Genomic DNA, 24875 nt, shown 5'->3' with positions numbered 1-24875 from the left:
GGTGCCCATATCCAGCCATCACTGCGCAAGAGGTGGAGGACACCCTGGACGGGTCTCCAGTCCATCACAGGGACACATAGAGACAAATGAGACAAACAACCATTCACTCTCTCTCACAATTAGAGACAATTTAGAGTTACCAATCAGTCTAACATGCATTTTTTGGTCTGTGGGAGGAAACCAGAGTACCCGAAGAAAACCCACACATGCACGGAGAGAACATGCAAACTCCACCCAGAAAGTAACGTAAAGTGAAGTAAAGTGCTATGTGTTGTCAAGATTGTATGCTCTCATTCAATGGCAAAATTAGTTCTCTGCATTTAACCCAGCACACCTGGGATACACCCAGGTGGAGCAGTGGACAGCTATGTAAGCACCCAGGGAGCAATTAGGGATTCATTCATTCATTCAACCTTTATTTAAACAGATAAATCACATTGAGCCTCGAAGACTCATTTACAAGTGAGACCTGTTTGGACAGACAAAAACAGCGGTTAACTGGACACATGTAGGAGTTGGAGGCGAAAAAAATTCCTATCAGACTTTTTTTTTTCTTCAGTGTCTTGCTCAGAGACACCACGACATGTGGGAATGGCTGGGAATCGAACCTGGGACTTTTGGGTCCCGAGTCGGCTGCCCTGCCTCTACCCCATCTCGGCTGAAAGGCCTCGGGTTACGATTTGAACGGACAACCTGCTCGCTGAGAGGCAGCAGTTCTACCAACTGAGCCACCATGCTGCCGTACTTTGTAAAGCCCTGTGCCAACAGGGCCTCAATAAATCTTTTCCAGAATCTAGGGCTGGGTGCCTTTCTAAAAAAAAATTGGTACTGTTACCTTCACTTCGGTGTCGGTTCCTGAACAATACGTTTTTCGGTACTAATTTTATAATTAATATTAATTCTAACAAGAATAAAATTATGTTACACATTATAGTACCAATTGTGAGTTTTATTTTTTAACTTGATATTTCTATTCCAAGCAGTTTCCTTACATAAAAATAGACAAAAAATGTCCAGTTCAAAAGAACAGTTGCAAACAACCAGTGACACGTCAGTGTCTAATGCTCATTGCTACACACTGAGGACCTTTTCACTTCACAGTTTTTCTTCAGAAACATCAACATGTCTGTTTTCTCTGGACACAAACAAGCCCACTCCTGGCTGATGGTGTCTCCAGCAGTAGAAAATGTTCATTCCGAGGGTGTGGATGATGCTTGTTGCACACACAGATACCTGGTTGTCAGTTTGATAGCACTGACATATTGTCCCTCACATTCCACCAGCAGGTCACTGGATTCACTGAGGTTAGGGTTGATGGCAGACTTTCTGAACCTCTGTGTCTCTGCCTGAATCTTCTCTGTGGTTCTCTGGGGTTTAGGGATCTGATAATCTCCCTAATTGACATGAGAACACAAAACATCAACAGTAACATGGTTGTGTTATTATTGCTCAAAAAACATTATCTAGGCTGAGAAGTAAAAGCTTAACTGCTCGACAATATCCTTTACAGCTTAACTTACCTCCACCATGCAGCCTCCACTGTAGAAAAAGAAGCAAACTTTAACAACAAAGTTTGTGTCTGTCCTGTGGCCCCCATCTTGCTTTTCTTTTGTCTGTCCTCCTCACATCAGGGTCAGAGGCTCCTGTGAGGAGAACAGAAACAGTGAACATTATTGAACTGTTTAAGCAGCTGACCATGGATGGGCACATTTTTACAAGCTAAGCTACATCTGTTACTGTCGATCTTTAGTTAGCTTTTGATTTTAGCTAGGTACATAGATAGCCATAAAATAAAGCTACACACTAATATCTTAAAGTTAAGGGAGTGGTGGCGTAAAGGTTAGAGAAGGTGGACCTGTGATTAGAAGATCGCCGGTTCAAGCCCTGGTACCGACAACATCAAAAATGTGGGTGGGGTAGGTGAAGCAGCCACACCTGCTCCCACCCTCATTCGTCCCACTCTGGGCCCTTAACCCCCACCATCTGCTCCTCCGGGTGTCCTAGATAGCAGCTCTCTGCTCCACACAGAGGGCTGTGGTAGCTCTGTGTCTGTGGTTGCGTCAGGAAGGACATCCGGCGTAAAAAAAAACCTGCCAAGTCTTCGTGCAACTTAGTTCGCTGTGGCGACCCTTAAAAAAACAGGGAGCGGCCGAAAGAAGAAAAAAAACCTAATATCTTAAAGTTAGCGTTACATGGATTCTAGTTTAACTCACCGCGATGCACGTATTAAACTGCAGCCACGAAGCTGCAATAATATATTTTTTTGTTTTTGTTTTTTTAGCCGCAGTAATATTAACAAACGTAAACTTGCCAGCTGAAATCCCGGACACAGCTCCGTCCTCGGAGTTCTCAGATGAAGAGGAGTCCGGTCGTGGAGATGTTGAATCAGGCCGTTCAGGCTCTAACACCCACAGGCTGACTTTAACGCTGAGAGGAGGAGGCTACAATTCCACTTTTCTTGCAGACAAACACGGAGCAACTTTCCGCTCGTAACTTGAAGCGGTTTGACGACACACGCGCTGCACTAGTTCACACAACACATACACGTGAACCCCGTCTGTGGGCGTAACCAGCGCCATAGATATACTGCGGCTCTATACAGCTCTGGGAGTAACCACATATGTCTGTTTGCCATATGTCTGTGTTTTACCTGCATGCGTGCTGAAACCATGTGTCACGTTACAGCCAATCACCGATACTTGACACCGAAAGAAAAGGCATGTTTTGATCCATATACCGTTTTAAAAATCCAACGTTCGGTACTCAGCCCTATCAGTATCACAAATAAACATTTGGTCTCATTGGCTACAGGACTTTTAATCACGGTTCATCTTTACACTTTCAGTTTGACTGGACAGCCAGATCAAGAAGGTCCTTTTGTAATTTAAAAAATCCTAAATTTTTAAATAATAAGACAGTTTACCACCTCTGGTTGACTAAAATGACTTCCTGCCGGGCTGTAGAAAGATCTTTCAACATCAGTCTTTTATTTCCATTTTTCTTGTCAACACTAGAAGGCTAGCCATGCTTTTTTTCCAAGTTGTTGGAACAATTTTCCACTTTTACTTTTTGATTGAGAAGCTTTTTTTTTTTTTTTTTTTTTGGAGACTTCACTTGTATAATTACTGTCCCAATCACTTTGTAAAAAAGTAAACAAAACTCTTGATGTTATGTAAGAGAATGTGAAACATTAAAATACCATGAGAGTTTGACAGCATTAACGTCTGAAGGGTAATACCAAAAGTGTAATGTAAGAGACATGATTTTTTATTTTATTTTATGTTTTACTTGAGGGGTAGCTACATTAGGCACAAACATGGATTAATTGTTTCAACAGTTAACACATCTGCAGGGTGCTCTTGCTCCAACAGTAAAACAATTTCACAGAAAACTAACTGTACAACTGATACCACTGCTAATCACTGCTCAGTTCATTGATGCTAGTATTGTTTGCTTTGGGCATCCTAGTTTTAATTTCACTAGAAACCTACTAGTGCAGCATATTCTTACAGTGACTCATAATTAAGAAGTTATTTTTCTTAGTACACTTGACTAAGTAAGGGTTTGAGGTTGACGGCATCTACACATTTAAAAGTTCACAGACATCTAGACTAAAACTGGACTACATTTAGTTTAAAACTGAAAGTTATGAAAGTGTCTAATCTTCGTCACAAACATCAAATAGGTGTTTGCATTTAAATCAACAAGCAAAATGCTCAAAGACACGAGTCAATCTTGAAGTTCTGCATCCTAAGTGCTTCTCTCCTACTTTGCGCTTTAGGCCTCTGTTGTGCTTCAGCATCTGAATCAGGGTTGATCATGTACTCTGAGCATCCTGATGAGCCAAAGCACAGTCATCATTAACTCTGGGCTGGACTGCACCTCATTTCTGTATCAAACTGTGCACAGTTTAATGATTTAGTAACTGGTGGGACACATGCAATGAGCCAGGGTATGGCACGGGGGCCACCAGTTGATGATCACTGTTATGGATGCATTTTAATCAGCTTTTATAAGTGCTGGTTGGGTCTGAGCTTTCAAGGTTAATAATAACTTTTTATGCACTTGGTTTTAGATTATAATGGAGATGATTGTGAACTGCAGATACAAAAATATTATTCATTTGATAATTTGTTTTTAGTAGAGTGAAAACTTTTTTTTATTCATTTTCTTCCACTGAAAAATATGTGCATTATATAAACTAGGAACCCTCAAAGTGTCAAATAAGAAAACCTATCAGATACATCAAACTTAAATACACACCAGGGTGGTAAGAAGTACTGACCATGACAGCAACAGTGTTTTAAACCCTTCATAAATGAGCTTCCTAACTCTTAAAAGTTTAAGATACAAGGTTGTAAATCCCTTATTCTAGTCCCAACATTTCATCTTTTGTGTTTGACAGCTTGTCCATACATATGAGTTTAATACACCTAATCATTTGTTTTTGTCATGTTGTAGTCCAACATTTGAGCTTTCTTTTCTTTCTCTCTTCTATCACCCATTTGTCATCCTTTCCTTTTTCATTTCCTTTCCTTTGCCTCCAGGAAGTCATAGATATATTTGAAGGCGTGCGAGACGACCAGGCACTTCGTATGGCTGCTAATTTGGGATTCAAAGGACCTCTGCAAAGACAGGTAATGGGTGCAATGAGGGCTTTAAAGTTGCAATGAGAAGGGGAGACAGAGAGATCTGCAATTCACACACACAGAGAAGCAAGAGCATTTACAAAGCAGCCATACTTTGGCTATTATTAGTTTTTCAGAGGCAAACTGTGAAGAGTCTTTACGCAGGGCTCACCTGCCAGGTGGTGCATTGTTGTAGCTGGCAGTGATGCAAGGCACTGTGCCAAGCTCAGGAGCTGACATCACTAATGACACCATTATTTGATAGAATATGCTGCACAATGATTTTGTGATCAATATGTTTTGTGAGCTTGCAGTAAGCTGTTAAACTTCCTTCACTATAGACTTTTTAGCCGATGAAACAATCCTTTTTTTTATTTTCTTTTTACCTCAAGTTTTAAAAAGCATGTTCATGCATCATTTGCTCATAAAATGAGGTTGGGGAAGCACAGCACAGAAGCACCCCAGGTTTTACAGACCAAATGGGTCTGTGTGCTTGGATGAGTCGATTTCAAAGCCTCTTTTGTCTCGTGGCGTCAGATCACTAATTTGTTTTCTTTTCCTCGGGCACTGTGGCATGAGAAATGAGAATAACTCAAAATTATAACACAAGAAAAACGTATAAATCAAATAAATAAATCTGCTTCTGTGAAACAAACTTGAGTTGAAGACTTGTTCGCTTTGATTGCATTACATTATTTGATCTTTTGATTTGCAGCGCGTTGAAAGAGCATTGATTCGAAACAGGCAAAGGAAGAAATAGAAATGATCGGTGAAGTGTGAGCATCGTCAGTTTGCTTCTCTGGTTGCTGAGTCGACTGCTAGACTGTTCACTTCAGACCAAACACAGACTTTTTTTCTTGTAAACAGGCTTTTTGATTATAGGAGAAATCGTATGTATGTGCCAATTCAACTTTTTATGGAAAACGTACGCGTGTAAAACTGAGTTTTGATGTTGTGTCAAATTATTTTTGTTGCGCTACTTAAAAGCTGTTCAATAATTTCAGATATGAATTGAATTTTTTTCAAATTCTTATTAAAATTATATATTTTTTTTCAGATTCTGGTGCATAGATTAAGTTTTAGATTTAAAATTAACTAAAACAACTTGCAATATTAAAACAGCTGTGTTAGATGTCATCTTACGAGTAATGTTTGATCAACATGTGCCGGAGTGTAAATTTTCCTCTGGATCTTCACATCAATGCAAACACAGCTCAGACAGCCTGATGTTGGCTGTGGTTTGTCATGTTTTATGCAGCTTGTGAAGTAAAGCTGTGCGGCCTTGATGGGACCAAGTGCTCAGAGTCAAACCCTCAAGTAATTACTGTCGTCTGTGGACTTTGCAGGCTGCAGATCAGATTAAGAGGCTCTATGATCTGTTCCTGAAAGTCGACGCCACTCAAGTCGAAGTCAATCCTTTTGGAGAGACTCCTGAAGGACAAGGTACTTTTTGTTGTTTTTGTTGTATTGTCCTTGTGTTTTTCTGTGTTTACTGGCCACTATTTTGTGTTTCATTTTGGAAAATACACCATTTTTATTCTGCTTTGTTTAAAGAAAAAAACATTTTAAATACTAACTTGTTAGCCTCTCTGCATGTCTGAATCTGCTCAGGAGCATGAGGTGTATTATAATTGCAGCACAGTGACATCAGCCTCTTGTCGGCATGATTTTATCTGGATCAAAGTGCAAACAGCTTCAAGGAGCAGAACCTTTTTATATTCACAGCCTGCCGATATTTGTCTATGTTTTGGTTTTAATGATGCTTTTAAAGCTTTCAATCACAAATAAGGAGGAGCTGCAAATCTAGCATCAGCCTCATGTACCTACCTGAGGTACTCCACCTTCTACATAGTGGTAAAAATAACTACTGAAGGATGCTCCACAGTAAAAAAAAAATAAAATCAAACAATAAGTATATCTGTTCAGATTAAATAAAGGTTTTGGTAAATTCCTAATATCCCATGAATTCAGTTAAAACAAATCATTCAATAAAACAAAGTCTGATTGTTTAAAAATTTTTTTTATCATTTATGCAAAAAGCTCATCTTTTCTTGAACAAATCTCAAATTTTTGCAAATGTTAAACTTTAAAGTCAAAGTCAAGTCGATAAAATTGTGTCTGAATCAGAAAATGTCTAACTCTTGCTCCTACAGCTCCATTGAAAACTTACTAATTGTTATATTTAAATTTTAATCAGTTTTAGTCCGTAATAAAAGAGTACTCTGCATGAATCCTCTCGCTGCGAACCTTCCTTATTCCTAATGGATAGGTCGTTTGAAAGAATCAAAGAGAGATTATAGCAAATTAAAAGGTTAAGAAGTCTAGAATAGCCTATTACTTTTCAATCTACAGAAAATAACTTGGGCTAATTAGAAATTTGATACATTTACTGACGATTTAGGATTTATTTAATTATCTTAGTTCAGTGTGTCAGTTGATTGGTACTTTTATTAATCTAAACTTATATGAATGTTAATTATTTTTGAGGTGTGTGTATCTGCTGATACAGCACCGTTTTGTTGTATTGTAGATGAAAACGTTTTACTAACCGTGTGCAGTTTTAACTTTTACCAAAGTTTAAAGTCTGAGTAAAGCCCTCGACCCATGGATGTAGCTGTTTATAAGATAACGGCTACAGTAGAATAGTGACAAACGTTTAGATGCAAACGGTAGTAAAATGTATTTACCGAGCAGGCCCGGCGTGTGTTGCAGCTGGAGGAACAGCTGCTGCAGTGCTCTTATCTTTAAACCTCTCATTAGTGGGAGTGTGGGCTGCTCAGCTTTCCACTGGGGGTGCAAACCTCTCCATGTGTGAAACAAGCCTCCACCGTGTCAGTAACAATTTTTACCTTTGTCTTTATTTTTGCCTTTAGACGTTTCCTCTGACATTTAACTTACCAAAACCAGCACACCAAGCTGAGGCTGGTTCTGACACCGTACATTTCCCTTCTCTCCTTCAGCTGACACGTTGAGTGTAAAAAGATTTCTGAAGGGTTTTAACAGCTGGTTTTGAAATCTGTAAGTGGGGTCTACAGGATTGAAACCGTCTGGATCAGTTCTTCCTGAGGTCTTTGCTCTGACCCGAGTTCAAAAATTCTAATTCTTTCAGCTGACGAGCTTTATGGAGATGCTGATTTCATATTCCAGCAGGACTTGGCTCCTGCCCACACTGACATGTACCAAAAGCTGGCTGTGGAATATTCTCATTTTATGAGACACTGGATGTCGGTTTTTCATTAATGTTTAAGCCAAAATCATCAAAATTACAAGAGATGAAGTCTTGAAATATTTCACTCCGTGTAATGAATCTATGTAATATATGAGTTTCACTTTCTGAAATGACTGACAAAAAAAACAACTTTTTCACGATATTCTAATTGTTTTAAATGCACCTGTATACATAGTTTTAAAGTACAGGTCTTTTTAGTTGGGCTAATGAAAGTTTACAGTTTGGATCACTGTGCAAAAGTCCATGTCCTCTTGGGAATAAAGCACAGCATGATACACGTTGCAATAACAAGTTAACATCTGACGCACTCATCATTCAGAAGACAGTCTTTAAACATTGTCACAAGTGATTGCTCCATCTGCAACGCTGCTTTTGCTGAACTTGTTTTAAGGAAATAAGTAAAAAAGGAATAGACAAATTGTTTTGTCTGTGATGCTGAACGGATTTTAGCGTTGATGTGAGGCTAATTACACGCTGAAGATTCTTTGCTTCTTTACTGTCATTTAGGCTCCTCAAATACAGATTCCTGTTCAAAGTGCACTGCATCAAACATTGACAAGATGTTTATTTTATGCTTTCCCATGAATCTTTATGAGGGGAAGGATGTCTTAGAAGAGTTGAATTTATAGTAAAAGCATGTGTGTGTTTTTGTTTGTTTTTGCTAACAGCAGGGTTGTGATTTGGAAAAGCTTTGTAAGCAAGCTTCACATGAATCTCAGCTCAGTGCATGGCTCAATTTGTTCACAAGTCGCCTGGGAACGCAGCTAGTTTCCTGCAGGCGTTCCACAAACATGTATCAAAACATAGATTTTCTCAAAGGGAAGTATTTTTTCTCCTTGTTTGGTAATAGCTAAATTCATTTTGTAGATAGACTGCAATAATAGATATTTCCAAACAAAACAAGCTGTGTTGTGGGGAAACCTACTTTACGTGAAGGAGACATAACATCTCCACTGTCCCAGGAGAGTCTGCCTGCCTCATGTTTTGTGTCTCTATTATTTACAGTGGTGCTTTAAAGTTTGTGAACCCGCCATAATTTTCTATATTTCTGCTTAAAAGTGACGTAAAACATCATCAGATTTTCACACAAGTCCTAAAAGTAGATAAAGAGAACCCGATAAAACAAATGAGACAACAATTGTATACTTGTTCATTTATTTATTGAGGAAAATGATCCAGTCTCTGTGTTAAAATGTGAACCTCTTAGAATTTGAAGGTGAAATTAGAGTCATGTGTTTTCAATCCATGTGATGGTGATCAGGTGTGAGTGGGCACCCTGTTTGATTTAAAGAACAGGATCTATCAAAGCCTGATCTTCACAACATGTTTGTAGAAGTCTATCATGGCACGAAAAAAGGAGATTTCTGAGGAGCTCAGAAAAACAGTTGTTGATGCTCATCAGGCTGGAAAATGTTACAAAACCATCTGTAAAGAGTTTGGACTCCATCAATCCACAGTCAGACAGACTGTGTACAAATGGAGAAAATTCAAGACCATTGTTACTCTCCCCAGGAGTGGTGGACCAACAAAGATCACTCCAAGAGCAAGGTGTGTGATAGGCAGCGAGGTCACAAAAGACCCCAGGGTTACTTCTAACAACTGAAGGCCTCTCTCACATTGACTGATGTTCATGAGTCCACCATGAGGAGAACACTGAACAACAACGGTGTGCGTGGCAGGGTTGAAGGAGGAACCACTGCTCTCCAAAAAGAACATGGCTGCTCGTCCTCATCCCCAAGCCAATTTATAACAGATAATTCTGAATCTCGGCGAACATCTGTATCTTCTCAGGACCTATGAAAAATCTCTTGGAGCCATTGTCCAAACTCAACAGGAAGTCGGCCATTTTGGGTCAAAGGGTCATTTTTGGGCATTTCTAATTGCAAATTTTAACTAACTCCTCCTTGGGATTTTGAAGGCTTGCCTTCAAACTTGGTTAATATGCCCCTAAAACACTGGGGAGTAAAAGTTATCTAAAGCTTGCGTTTTCATATATGTTAAAGGGGTGTGCCAAGCCTCAAAGTTGCACTTCACGCCGTTAATTTACAAACACTATAACTTTCACATTGAAAGACCAAAATGCACCAAGCTTGGCATGAGTCATCCCTGTTGGATGCCCGACAATCCTCTGTGGTCATATTCTGAGGTCATTAAAAACCCCGCCACCTCAGAACAGGAAGTCACTTTTTTTTACTTTGAATGCTCCCTCACTGACACCCTTGACCTAATCAGGATGATCCTGTATTAGAAGATAACAAGTTGAACTGACTTGATTTAAATTACAAATAGTTTTAGCTGGAGGATGTGGGCGTGGCGGCATGACGAATTAAGAAGTGACGCCGTTGCAATACGTTTGGCTCTAAATTGCACAGATTTGAGCCGAGGTGAACCAAAATCACTATGATCAATCATTATCCATCCCTTGAACAGGAATCCATGATAAGTGGCCAATAGCCTCCACAGCGCCCACTACATTATTCCAACACTTATATCTCAGTGATACATCATCCGATATGCGCCAGATTTATTTTGTATCTTCAGTGAGCACTTCTACACACATTGCTGTTGTTTAACATTTCACTCAAGTGCACCCCCTACATTATTCAAAAAGTTATATCTTAGTGATACATCATCCGATCTGGACCTGATTTTTTGTGCTTCATCATTGAGCACTTGTAGACACATTGGTAATGTTTAGTCATGACATCACTTAAGCCCCACCCACTCAGATAAAAAAAAACTGTTGATTATTGGATGACTCTTCCAGCGTCACACTGTGTAAGATATTAGACTGAAACTTTGTTCACTAACTGTTGATTACCACACATGACATGTTGAAAAGCATAAAGGAAGTGCTTGTCAAACATTCGCAACAAAACAGCAAGTCACTAACTCCTGTCTGGAAGGTCGGATTTCGCCTATACTTGTAAGACCTGCAGCTGGACAAGTACTGACATGGACGGAAGGGGATGTCGAAGATTCAGGAAATGCGCCCCATGATGAACGCATGGGGGATTGGCACAAGAGCGTTCGCGATGACTAGCTGGAGCTCCTGTGGTCACCATAAGGCCGAAGCGGCGCTTTTCTGCGAGGGCCTCCAATGCTGCGTGCAGCTTTAATTGTTGTTGTTTTTGATGTTTCACCAGTTAAACAAGGAAACATTGAAGTTTTTCTCCTAAATTAAATAATCAATGGACATTGATTGGGTCTACTTATAATATTTTTTAGTTTTTTGCTTGATATTTATCCTGATAGTTTCTGATTTTGTATTTTAATGTATTTCCTTTTTATGTCAAATAAATAATAAATTTAGTGCAATCCCTATATTTTAACAATGTCTCAGCTATATAAATTAGTGAGTCAACCTTTACCATTTTTAAGACCTGTGGGCGAAAAGGGCACGTTTAAGTTCATTATTTTAGGTTTTCTAATTGCTAATGAGCTCTTTTTTACATCCTCACTTTTTCTCCGTGATTCACTCTTGCTCGCCACCTCTGTTTATCTCTCTTGTGCTTTTTATGTTGCTGACTTTACTGCCGCCTCACCTTCTGCCCGTATCTATATATATTTTCCTAGTGGTTTGCTTTGATGCCAAGATCAACTTTGATGACAACGCTGAATTCCGTCAGAAAGCTGTGTTTGCCATGGACGACATGTCTGAGAGCGACCCCACAGAGATGGAGGCAGCCAAGTGGGACCTCAAATATATTGGAATGGATGGAAACATCGCCTGCTTTGGTATGGATACAAAGCCCTGTAACAAAATTCTCTCACCTGAACGCACATACACCAACAAATAAATGAATTCTCCGCCTTAAGCAGATACCTCTTGACTTTAATATCTCTTTTAAATCACATAAGTAAAAGCTTTGACACAGATAAAAATTGGACAAACTGAAGGTAGCCGAGGCTCTCCTACAGTCAACATAACAAGCTGCGTGCTGAAGACTCAGAACGAAGGCTGCCATAACCAATGCATTCTAATTAGCCATAATCCGCCCAGAAACTCTCTAGTGAGCCAGATTGTTAGCATTCTCATTAAAGGGCTCCTCTCTTGTCATAAATCAAAGCTTTTACAGTGTGCAGCAGCACTAACAGGTGCTCTCGCTCCTTACCCCATAGCCTCATAAACACATTAGATGTCTGTTAGCACTGCTCCCCCTTCGAGCACACGCTCGCACCCGATTCTGCATCTACTGCTCCCACTCTCTTAAAATAACAACAGCTTTTAGGACCCCGCAGCTTCTTTGAGAGTTTTGTAAGCCACCAAAGTGACAGCTGTTAAAGCAAATTTCCCTTTTATTGAGACCTCAGTCGGGGAGCTTGCCAAGACACAAATTCAGCTTAGCTAAACCAAATGAGGTAAGACATACAACCCAGCAGGGTACTGATACTGGCAGCGGGCTAAATGTGAAGACAGGCCACAGAAAGTATAACAGAATCTTGTTTAATTAAAGCATCTTTTTGTGAAGTTGAATGACAAGTTGTGAGCAGTTTGTTTTGTTCCTTAACATCAATTTTCCTTTGGTGAAGACTTTCACTCCAAATATTTTTTGAGATTAACAATTTGTTCAGCTGTTTATGTCCAACAGTGCTGTTTAATTAACAAATGTTAGCTGCCTTCACACATTCACAACCATCCACATCAACGAGGACCCTCGTCAGTATGCATACCGTGAGAACCGATCAACAGAGGATGTCATCTCCTCTGTGGTCCACACTGTGCTCAACCACCTGGAGCAGAAAAACTCTTTCGTCCGTATGCTCTTTGTGGACTTCACATCTGCCTTCAACACCATGATCCCCCAAACCCTGATGGACAAACTATTCACACTAGGACTAAGCCCCTCCATTTGCAACTGGGTACTAGACTTCTTAACAAACAGACCACAGTCAGTGAGGATCCACAACTTCTCCTCCACCACCATAACCCTCAGCACTGGCTTTCCTCAGGGATGTGTGTTGAGCCCCCTCCTGTTTACTCTGCTCACGTATGATTGTGCAGCTACCCATCCAGGCTGTCACATTGTAAAGTTTGCAGATGATACAGCGGTGGTGGGATGCATCACAAACAATGATGAGTCCAGCTACAGGCAAGAGGTGGAACACCTGGAGAGCTGGTGCAGAGAGAATAACCTTCACATCAACGTGAAGAAGACAAAGGAGATGATTGTGGACTTCAGAAGGAACAAAAACACCTACACCCCCCTGAACATAAGAGGATCTGCGGTGGAAGTGGTCTCCAGCTACAAGTACTTGGGTGTACACATGAATGACAACTTCAGCTGGAGCACCAACACCACCAGCCTGATCAAGAAAGCTCATCAGAGACTCTACTTCCTCAGACGGCTGAGGCAAGCTGGTCTGGGAAGCTCTGTCCTCACCTCCTTCTACAGGTGTGCAGTGGAGAGCATCCTGTGCTCCAGCATCAACGTGTGGCATGGAGGCTGCACAGCTGCAGAAAGAAAAGCTCTGCAGAGAGTGGTGAAGGCTGCACAGAAGACTGTTGGAGTCAGTCTCCCCACCATCACAGACATCTATACCTCCAGATGCAGGAAGAGGGCCACCTGTATCATGAAGGACCCCACTCACCCAGCACACACACTTTTTGCCCCACTCCCCTCAGGAAGGAGGTTGAAAAGCATTGTGTAGAACCAGTAGACTCAGGAACAGCTTCTACCCTGAGGCTGTTGGACTCATGAATCTCTAACCAGAATAATCATTGTGGAAAAAATCACATTATGTTGCTACTGATCTGTTTCATGTTGCTGCTGATCTGTTTCATGTTGCTGCTGATCTGTTTCATGTTGATGTGTTCATGCGTGCTTATCTGCTCACACAGACTCATGTTCATGTTTGTGCTGATGTTTGACGTAATGTTTTTTTATGCTATTAGTGCTTAGTGTATATTTAGTTGATGTTTTTCTTAGTTCATATCTTAGATGTTATTACTGTTTTTCTTTTACATTTTATTGTTGGATGTAACTGGGACCCTGTGTACATAATTTCGCTCCACCACATGTACCACATGAGGTGCGAATGACAATAAAGAATATCTGACTCTGACATTCTACTTCTACTCATTGAAGTTTTATTCCATTTTCTGCACTTGACTTTTTCATAACAAAGAAAATGTAAATTTATATTAGTGCAGAAAGACAAATTGTAGACATATTATATTATGCAGAAAGACATACTGAAAGTTTTGTTTGGTTTTTACGGTTACAAATGTTATTTTCTCGACATATACGAACACATCATAATAGATTTTATGTATTCACATTTTCAAAACAGTGAATGGAGCTGGTCTGGCCATGGCGACATGTGATATTATTGACCTTCATGGGGGGAAACCAGCTAATTTCCTCGATCTTGGGGGTGGAGTCAAAGAGAGACAGGTGTACGAGGCTTTTAAGCTGCTGACTGCTGATCCAAAGGTAGGAGCTAAAAAAAGAAGTACTTTTAGTTTACTACTTGCTAAATTGTTTTTGTTCGTTCTGTTTCTTCACAAAGCTTTCTCTTTGTAGTTACCTCATTGCTACTGAGACACTTCATTAGACAACAGATGTTGGCTTTTGTCCACGTTTCCTGAGTGAAACAGACTACAGGCTACTGTTACCATAATCCTTCATTTCAGCTGCTGAGACTAGGTAAATTGATGCTCAGCGCTCAGCTCTGAATTTGGCTCCTAAAGTCTTGTTTTGACAAAGATCATCATGTGCATATTAACTCACAGCCCAGTCAATCAAATGCATGCTTCTGAGGGACTTGGGTCTGTGTGAGTGACAGCTCGGGGCGTTTTACAAACGATTCAACTCTATGTTCAGAAATCTAATAAGTCCAGACTAAACAACGTGAGCCTTGTAAAAATACTGCGGGGCTGATTGTGTGTTGACTGTCATCACATCACTAATTCCCTCACTGCTGTCACTCCCTTACCCCAGCACTGATATCTGGTTGCCTTTGTGTTAGCGTCTCTGGCAACCTTTTGTTGTGTGGAATGCAGAGTAAAACTCGATAAAAGTTCAGCTCTCAGCCAAGATTTTTTTAAACCTTTTATTACAATAGCAAATGCATCTTTGACTTGGCAGAAAATGCTCTCAAAATTGTGTTTCACACTAATTACAAGCTGTGATAACTCCTCTACTATTGCTTTCCCCTCTGGGAGTGTCAAAAAACGTCTTAGAGAAACCTACTACACCATGTAGAGTCTGTTTGGTTATCTGCAAATAATCTGTTTTTCTACTAAATACCTGTTAAATTTCTAAACATTATATGTTCAATCACAGGACTTTATACAGGTATGTGTACTTCAAAGGCACAATTGTGATATATTGACTTTAGAAAATATTATTGTTTATAAATTGACAGGTTACAGTTTTTACTACAGTAGTCCTGTGTTTATCGTGGTGGATTCGTACCCTGAAGCCCCACGATAAGTGAAAAACGCAAAGTAGGAATAGTAGTACAAGTAGTTAGGCATTTTAAACCTTGCCCACACTTTTGCAATATTTTAACAATCTAAACTCTAAACTCTCTAAAAGAGCACAGAACATCATGATTTCAGCTCCCTGCCTCCGCTGCCCTTTGCCACCTGCAAGCGCTCTTGGCCACACCCACTTCTCTGCTCTGCACGGAGAACAGCTGATCAGCTGCAGAGGAAGTTTATCCTGCAGTCTGGGCTGCACAAAGGTTCAGGAGGTGCTAAATAATTTGAAATATTTCATTTTAAATAAAAATTCCATGCCGATTGTGTGGCTCATCCATCAATCAGCCAATTGTTTGTCATGTCCAATCTTATTTTGAAAAACTGTGATAGAGTGAGTCCGCGATAAATGAACCGTGTCCGCGATAAACGAACTGTGAAGTAGCGAGGACTACTGTATACCTTAACACAGTATTAGAGGACTTTTGTTTACTATTGTTTTCATTTCTGTTATTTACCAGGATGAGGTCAGGGTGAGGTTATGAGGTCAGGCAGGACTCCCCGTGGACTATGATGTTTGCAGATGACATGTGATCTGTGGTGAGAACAGAGAACAGGTGGAAGAGAATTTAAAGAGGTGGAGGTTTGCACTTGAAAGAAGAGGAATGAAAGTCAATCGTAGTAAGACAGAGTACATGTGTGTGAATGAGAGAGGGGCCAGTGGAACAGTGAGGCTACAAGGAGCAGAGGTCACAAAGGTGCAGGACTTCAAGTACGTAGAGACAACTGTCCAGGAAAATGGGGAGTATGGTAAAGAGGTGAAAAAGGGAGTCCAGGCAGGCTGGAATGGATGGAGAAAAGTTTCAGGAGCGATTTGTGGCAAAAGGGTGTCAGCAAAGGTCAAAGAAAAGGTTTACAAGACAGTGGTGAGACCAGCTATGTTGTATGGTTAGAGAGCCCAGACTGAGATGATTTGGACATGTCCAGAGGAGGGACAGTAGGTATACTGGTAGAAAGATGTTAGAAATGCAGCTGCCAGGAAAAAGACAAAGAGGAGATATATGGATGTAGTTAGAGAGGACATGGAGGTAGTTGGAGTGAGAAAAGAGGATGCAGAGGACAGATTGAAATGGACACGGTTGACTTGTTGTAGCGACCCCTGAAAAGGGAAAAGCCAAAAGAAGATTCTGTCACCATCTTAACCCATGTCACAAATTTACTGATTACTTTTCAAAATAGTGTCTTTGTGTTTGTCGACATAATAATAAATTTGTCTGGCTGCTGTTCAAGAGTAATGTGGAGTCCTGTGATTTACTATCAAGATATCTGCTGACCATAATTCTTCACACATATTTTCCCGAGTAATAAAACATCAGATAATAATTACAAGTTATTAGTTTTATTTTTGACCCATAAAAAAGTTGGTTTAATGAGAATTGCATTTACTACAGTCACACAACCAGGGTAGTTGAAAAATCAAGGACTGAAACACAAATATAAGTTTAGAAACAGTCAGGTAAAAACATAAATTATAACGTCAAAGTTAAGGTGCTGTAATGGCAGAGGGACAGATAGAATAATGAACATCTACAGTCAGTACAGTAAACCAAGGCAAAACAAAAAGCCTAACATAGAACAGGACGCAAGCAATGACAACATGAGGAGTTGACACATGTAGAAATAAAACTCAAACTGTAAATATACAGATAGGTGATTGAAAAATTCATTACAAAACTTAATCAGGAAGCAAGAAAGCGAAACAGGTGAAAATGAAGTGAATGTAACGGAACGAAACAGAAGAAACTAGCAAGAATTACAAACACAAAACGTACTATTTTTCAAGAAATGTGACCACTATTTGCTCTCCGTACTCGTTTTAAAAAATATGTCAATGACTTTCAACTTGAGTATGCTGCATAAAAAGTGCTAGTGTTTTCTTAAAATTGAAATATTTTGTCAGTAAGACACTTGACTTTTTAACAATGGGATTTTTAAGCACAGCTTCAAACAGGCGAGTGTTTTACACCTTCATAGGTGAATGCATAAAATCTGCTAACTTGACCACCACAGCAGGAATTCCCTCTCTCCAGTCAAATACCCTCTCTTTGATCGATTCGGCCTTATGAATTAAAACCAGGAGAGTGTGAAGGAAAATGAATGTGAGGGATAAAAAAAGAAACGCAATCAACAGAAGGGAGAACTTCGCTCATCGCTCATCCCTCATTTAGAGCCGTCATGATTATTATATTAGCCTTTAAAAACAGGTTGGATATTTGCAGAGATAAAATCAAAGAGAGAGAGAGAGAGAGAGAGAAAATCCCTGCATGGACGAGAGAACCTTCCCTCCTGTTCTTCTCATTTTGTTCTGGACTGTCTCCCTGGATCCAGATGGGGGAGTAAGCCCGCTGCCTGTCCCTCCTGCTGTCGTTTGGAAATGGCGACGTGAAGCTCCTCCCTAGCTGTGGGAAAAAGTTGAATAGAGTTGACATTAAAAAGGGCTGGAAGGTCCATTAGCATTTCAACGAGAGCAGCTGAGAAACCTGCTCTCATGTGTGGAGGAAATGTTAATCATTTCATAATTTGAGCGAGCTGCTCATTTGCATTGATTTTTATTTTTTCCACTATTTTTTTTATTAAGAAAAAAACTGCTGCTCCCAGTTCTAAAAATATGAGAACAGGCTAATGGTTAAATCACACCTAAAGCTAGATGACTGTGACCAAATTAATATCAAGAATTAGTATATTTTCTTATTTCTAAGAAATATAAAATCGTATTTGCACTTAATATATATATTATTACGTTCCTCCTTCTTTTGGCTGCTCCCTTCTTCAGAGGTTGCCACTGTGAACTAACTCGCACAAAGACTTGTCATTTGCTTTTACACCAGATGTTCTTCCTGAGACAACCACAGACCACCGAGCTACCACAGCCCTCTGTGTGCAGCAGAGCTGCCCTCTAGAGCACCCGGGGGGGCAGATGGTGGGAGTTAAGGGCCTTGTTCAAGGGCCCAGTGTGGAGGCAGGTGTGGATATTTCACCTTTCCCACCCACATTTTGATGTTGTTGTTCCAGGGAGTCAAACCAGTGACCTTCCAATCATGGACTCACCTTCTCTAACCTCTGCGCCACCACTCCCCCTGCCGAGGTGGTGTAATGGCAGGGCAGACGACTCTGGACCCAAAAGTCCCATGTTCGATCCCCTGTCTTTGCACATCTCATGGTGTCTCTGAGCAGCACACTCTATCCCCAAAAATGCTCCCCAGGCTCTTTCAATAGCTGCCCACTGCACCACCTGGTGGTGGATGGGTTAAATGCAGAGATCCAATTTCGCCATTGTTTGGGAACATACAATGAAGACGATACATAACACTTTTTTTTGTATTATTACAAACATAAAAAAAAACATGAAATGGCATTAATAGTTTCTACCTTTGACATATTTTTTAACATTTCTTTTTCCTTTGAAAGGAAATCCTTGAACGCATGGGTGAATCCTCAGTTAAACAGCCTAAAATTAGTTATTAATGTTAGGCATATATGAATAAAAGTGTTTTATTAGAGACCAGTTTGTGCAGAAATGACAGAAGTCTTTTCATCTAGGAAGAAGCCAGTAAAACAGGCTGCACACATCCCACTATAATGGCGCCATACGTTTACACTAAAACCGCTGGTGTCTGTCTCCTTCAGTTTCAGTTTCTTCTGTTTTTGTTTTCCTTCTTCCGGTTTTCCCGCTCCGTGCGTCTCAGATTTTACTTTGATGTCTCCGGCTCATTGTGCTGAGACGAGTGGAGGTGATACAAGTGTGCAGCTGGAACTGAATAACAGATGGGAAAGAGAGCCTGATTTGTCTTAGCTCAATTTATTTTACTCTACAAGCATTTGTTTCCTTTAAAATGTGTATTTTTCCAAAAGAAATATAAAATATAAAATTAATACAACAAGCATAATTTGTGTGAGAACAGAAAAATAACCAAAAATGAAATGAATATTACAGGAATGGAGGAAAGGCTTTAAATTGTATTTGTGTTTTAAATATGGGCTCAGCTGGCTCTGCTAAGCCGTTCAGCTTTGTTTGAATTTAAGCCCCCCAGCTTTTTAAGCAAGGACATATTTATTTTTCATGCTGAAATAAATAGCTGCACTTCCTTCATATCCACGTATAAAACAGTTTGTTGACAGAATGACTGAATTTATTGAGGTTTTGTTCAGATCACCTGTAGGCACAAAGCAAGAGCAGGCAGCTACACCAACAACCAAATAAGCTTGTTATTGCCTTGTGCCTGTGCCATAGAGGAAGTGGCAGATGGATGTTTTGTTCAAGTTGACATTTTGTTCCCAGAGCTTAAGGCTGTTTTTTTTTATGAGCTTGAGTAAATGATGGAATTTCTGTAAAATGTCTTGTTTGATTCCACATCAAACAACTGTCATGGTAGTGGAGTTTTGCTTGGGAGTAATATAATAATTCCATAAATACAAAATTATAATTTTGGGGACCGCTGTGGATCAGTGGTCTGTGACTCAGATTCATATTCCTGAGGCTGCCAGTTCGAGACCAGGTTTTTTCACAATTGCCAAATCTGTCGTGCGAGTTTGCTCACTGCGATGACTCCAGCGGAAAAGAATAGCTACAATAAGAACTATATTCTAAATTTACTAACATTTAAATTGTGAATTTTATGTTCTTTCTCTCACACCAGCCCTGTTTAGTCCGCTTTAATCAAACTCCAGTCCATTTGCCTCGAAAGTAGTTCATTCAGGGAGGTGTGAATGCACAATCGAACTCTGATGCGGACCAAAAAGCAAACTCTTGTCCATCTAAAAAGCTAGGTCTCGGTCCGGTTGAAGTGAACTCTGGCGCGGTTCAAATGCAGTGTGAATGCAAGTGGACTGGAGAAAGCTCCAAAAACAGGAAGTGGATTACAGCACAGGGCAAACAAACGTGCATTTCTCTTACCTCATACGGACTCGTCAGCCGCCTTGTGTGAAAAACAACATTCAACATGGTCTTCTACCTCATCTTCCGCTCATGCTGACTCCATTGTTGAAAAATGACAAAACGAAACTCATAAAACTGCTAAAATTTGATGCCACTGGACTATCAGGGGTGAAAACGCCTCTGATAGTCCAGTAGACTTGGCTCGATTGGGGACCAATTTTCAGAACATTTGTTTACATTTCAGCTGGTGCGGTTTGCATTCACACTGCACTGAGTCAGTCAAGCAAACCTGTCCCCCCCTCGCCTGTGGTGGCGCTGCACCAAGAACTACTGAAGGAAACGACACAAAAACTTCTGAAGAAGACACTTTTTCTTCTTCTGGTGGAAATAAAAACAAAAATGGAGTGGCGTCAAGTTTTAGCGATTTTAGGATTTCTGTTTTGTCATTTTTCAACAATGGACTCAGCATGAGCAGAAGATGAGGCAGAAGACCGTGGAGAATGTTGTTTTTCACACAAGGCAGCTGAGACAGCTCCGTATGAGGTAAGAGAAATGTGCGTTTGTTTGCCCTGCGTTGTAGTCCACTTCCTGCTTTTGAAACAGTCTCCGGCCCGCTTGCATTCAGACCACGCCAGAGTCCACTTCAACCGAACCGAGACCTAGGTATTTAGGTGGATCAGAGGTCACTTTTGGTCCGCATCAAGTTCAATTGCACATTCACATCTCCCCAAACGAACTGGACTTTCTAGGCAAACAGACTAAAGTTCGATTAAATCAGACTAAACGGGGCTGGTGTGAATGTAACCTTAATCTCTTTTACAAGGATGTCCTGAGACATACTTGACAAAATAGACACTTGTTAACATTAGATATTTAGTGCATTTGTTATTGTATTGTATCATTATTGTATTACATTTGTTGTGTATTTGTTAGTGTATTATTTTCTAGCTAGTTTCATATTTGTCCTGACACTAAAGTTGTGGTAAAAGATTTAATTACCAAGAAATGGAGGATGCTGTGAAAGAAAAATAGTTTAGTTATTTTCAGAAAAATAATCAGCCCACGTCTATTTTTTTATTATTTTTATGTCGTTAGTCTTGATACTTTTACCACCTGCTGACCAAGCATGGGTATTTCTGCGTGTTTGTTGGAATATAAAACAATCAAACAGAGGAAAAAATACATCACCCAAAAAAAAGTAGTTTATGCCGTCAGTGCTTTCACAAAACAGTCAGTTTAATCACCAACATGTTAGCAGCAGCATGGTAACTGTGAAGCTGAATTACTCCGTTGTCATTTTTCTTTGCAGTCAACTGTGTTTGTTTTTTTTACAAATATACATTTTAAAAATCTAGGTAGAACGTTCACTGCTGATGAATGAAGTCTTTTACCTCTTAAAATGTTTAGTGCGCTGACAATGGCAGCAGAGTTTGAATCAAATTTCTGTTGCATGCAGCAAATGTTCAGTTCTCACTCAGTTTCTCTGCAGATGTGCAAAAAACAGAAATCAGAGAAATGAATGAAGAACAAAACATAAATAATATTGAAAAAAACTATAATATTGAAGACTAACGTATTGAGACTGCTTCAATCAATGGGTACAGTATATGTTTGAATGTGTTGTGTCATGCAGTGCTTCATTGTTACCTTCAGACTAACAGCACACTGCACTGTGTGCTGCTGCATTGTGCAACATTAAGGAGGCATGCAAATATAGGTGGCTCTGTTCTGAGGTGAAACAGACACAGACTGACACATTGGTGTTAGCGTAGCCAAGTGACCCACCTTCCAGGCAAATGCAGAGGTATGTTCATATGAATTTGTTAATGTTGTTGCATAATCTTGCATTGAACTGTTTTTTTTTTTTCCCAGTGGCATTCATGTCATATCCGTAGTCTGAAGGCTGAAGTTTGTCTGTGTGTGTGTGTGTGCGCGTGTGTGTGCGTGCGTGTGTGTGTGTGCGTGTGTGTGTGTGTGTGTGCGTGTGTGTGTGTGATTCCTAGTTTTTTTCCTCTTAGTCCCGTCTGTGTTTTCCCCTCTCTGTTTGTGCGTAGCGTTATTCCACGGTGCTTCATCCCCCAATGCCCCCAAAGAAAACTACAAACAATTTGACTTCTTTCCAGCTCGGTGACTGCTTTAACTTACCTGTGGAATCCTTTAACCACTTTCCTCCTTGCACTGACACTCCTGAGCCCATCTTCCTCTTAATAGGGAATGAACCACTTTTACTATTTTATGTTGTTGGGTTGTTTTTTTTTTTTTTTAGTTGTTAATGATACAACGCATCACTTATTTTTGGCCTGGACATGCCTTTAGACATGTTTCGAGACGGTGTACTATCAGAATGGCCTCAGTGGTCATATCACAGTTTTTTCTGTCTTCTTTTTCTTGGTGCGACTCTTAACCTCCTTCCTTCTCCGTGACTTTCCTTTCTTCCCTGTAGCCTTTCATCTCGCTAAATCCTGTTAAAGTCAATGCAAGAAGCCCTCCTTAGTTTTTTGCCTGCTAGTTGAATCCATTCAGCTCAGACACTGTCTTTCTCATCCCCATGTGGAGATGCCCGAGTCCGTGTCGAATAGTTTTTTTTTTACATGTATGGTGTCACAGAAATGCAAAGGCTTTGGTCCAAGCCAGGTGAGCCAATAAATGTGTTCTAGAAAGTCAAGTCATCCTGTTTTCTGATGTTTTTAAAAATGGAAAGAAGCTTTACGACAAAGAGGTTTAAAACCACAAGTATGTTTGAAATCACTCAGCTTTATGTTTCACCATAAAAGGATGCAATTAGGTGTAAATATGTTCCTGTAATGTTGCATCAACACCGTACACACATTTGTAGACCACTTGGGACCCCAACAACTTTTAATCACAAGAGTCACGTGTTATGAAGAAGTCCCATGTTAGGTTATTTTAGAGGGAATGAAATCACCTCTCCGGCTGGAGCTGAAGGTCTGTGGGAGATTCTGGTCTCTTGTGTAATAAATATAAACAGTGAAAGGCGCCGAGAGAAGGGAGGGAAAGTAGAAAGCAAAGTACCCCGATAATGGAGTTCATTCCCTGTGTGCAGAGTATTACACAAGTACTAAATAGTGGACCAGCTGTAAGGGGACACATACTTAGTCCAGCCAACGCACTGGGGCTGCCATATTGAGGCCAAACTACAAGAGAAGTGAACATTGCTTTTGACAAGCAGACAGTTTGTGTGCTCCGAGGGAGCTATGGCTCTAGTTGATGTATTTTCTTTTTTTACACTTCCAGTTATGTGCTGTGTTGGTCACTGTATTGGTTTGTCATTAATAGAAATAGGCTGTAACTCATATAATTTGTGTTTTTTCCCCTGCTGTTTTGCTTACTGTGCAGAAAAGTCAAATGGACAAATATGGTGTTGGAATTGGGTGATGTATTGATTGGGTGTTGTCTGCTTTGGTGGATTTAAAATCAACCCCAGCTTATATTTTGGCTAATCCTGTGATTGTGTGTTAGTCCTTGAAATATATTCACCGTCAACCTGATGAAATGATGCTGGGCAGTTGTGTCAAATTTTAATGTGCACAATTTTTTTTTTTTTTTTACTTTTCTCTCTATGTTGGATAGCTTGTATGCTTCTGCAGCTTCCAAAACTGGCACATTCTAAACTGTTAAGTGAAACACTTCTAAAGTTATTGGATTATTGTTCATGTGCTTTGGCATAATAAGAAATCCCTTTTCTTCTACCAGGAATACACTTATTTCAGATCAACACTGGAAAAACAACACTGGCCTTTTTTCTCCAAAAGCTAAATTTTTTCTGAAGAATTGACCTGCTATTTACCAGAAAAACTCATTTGATTTAATGTATCTATTTGTTTTATTATTTATTTATTTTCATGCTGGCCACATTTCCTACCATCATGATTTGCAATACCCCAAACATTAGAAGTGCGTGCCTTGTTCTAGGCACATTTTCCTTGTATCGGCAAACTTTGGGCTGGAGCCCTCTGGGTTGTTTTGTGGGATCTATCATCAACAGCCTTGCATCCTTTGGGTCCTGATCGTTGTGTGGTGAGGTCCCTGTGGATCAGGTTTATTTATGTGCATCCTGTAAATGCACAACTACCTGCTCACGATGAGGCTGATGTTCCATCCCTCTATTAAATGGTGACTTGCATCAGTAGAACTATTATGTTAGCGTCTCTTTTACATAATTTACAACAGGCTGAATTAATTGACTGTATAGAGCAAATATATAAATATATCTATATATATTTTCGCAAGTACATGCTAAACTGAGAATAGACAGGATGCATGTTTAACTTGAGATATTGTATCTTGAGGTAAAAATTTACATCATGCAGTAATCCCTCAATTATCATGGGGAATCTGTACCCTGAAGCCCCGCAATAAGTGGAAAAACTGCAAAGTCGGAATAGTAGTACAAGTATCCTGATGCATGCTCAATAATCCAGGTAGAAAAATCTAAAAAAGTTAAATCTGGTCCTCTGGACATTAAAAAAAAAACCAAAACAAAGCAAAACAACAAAAAATGTAGAAACTTTTCGTCTCTCGTCCGAGAGACTTCTTCAGTCTGAGGTGCTGTTTTCCGCTCAGTCTCTTAAATAGCACCTTCTCAGAGTGGATCAACCAGTTTTGCTGCTGACAACCAAAGCCAGCTGATCACAT

The 24875-nt window shown here is 40.0% G+C and overlaps 1 protein-coding gene across 1 annotated transcript in view; it reads left to right on the top strand.

The window, feature by feature from the left end:
* suclg2 (succinate-CoA ligase GDP-forming subunit beta) overlaps positions 1–24875 on the top strand; it is a gene marked incomplete at its 5' end in the record, with an annotated part of 106004 nt that overhangs the window by 27669 nt on the left and 53460 nt on the right. The window contains 4 exon segments of the mRNA XM_037678619.1: positions 4548–4637; positions 5975–6071; positions 11434–11595; positions 14152–14294. Of these exon segments, the coding sequence (XP_037534547.1) occupies positions 4548–4637; positions 5975–6071; positions 11434–11595; positions 14152–14294 (492 nt within the window).

Source organism: Nematolebias whitei, chromosome 7, assembly GCF_014905685.2.
Source record: "Nematolebias whitei isolate Nwh7 chromosome 7, NemWhi1, whole genome shotgun sequence".
Lineage (NCBI taxonomy): Eukaryota > Metazoa > Chordata > Actinopteri > Cyprinodontiformes > Rivulidae > Nematolebias > Nematolebias whitei.
Note: the sequence above shows the minus strand (reverse complement) of the source record. Positions and strands in the feature narration are given on the sequence as shown.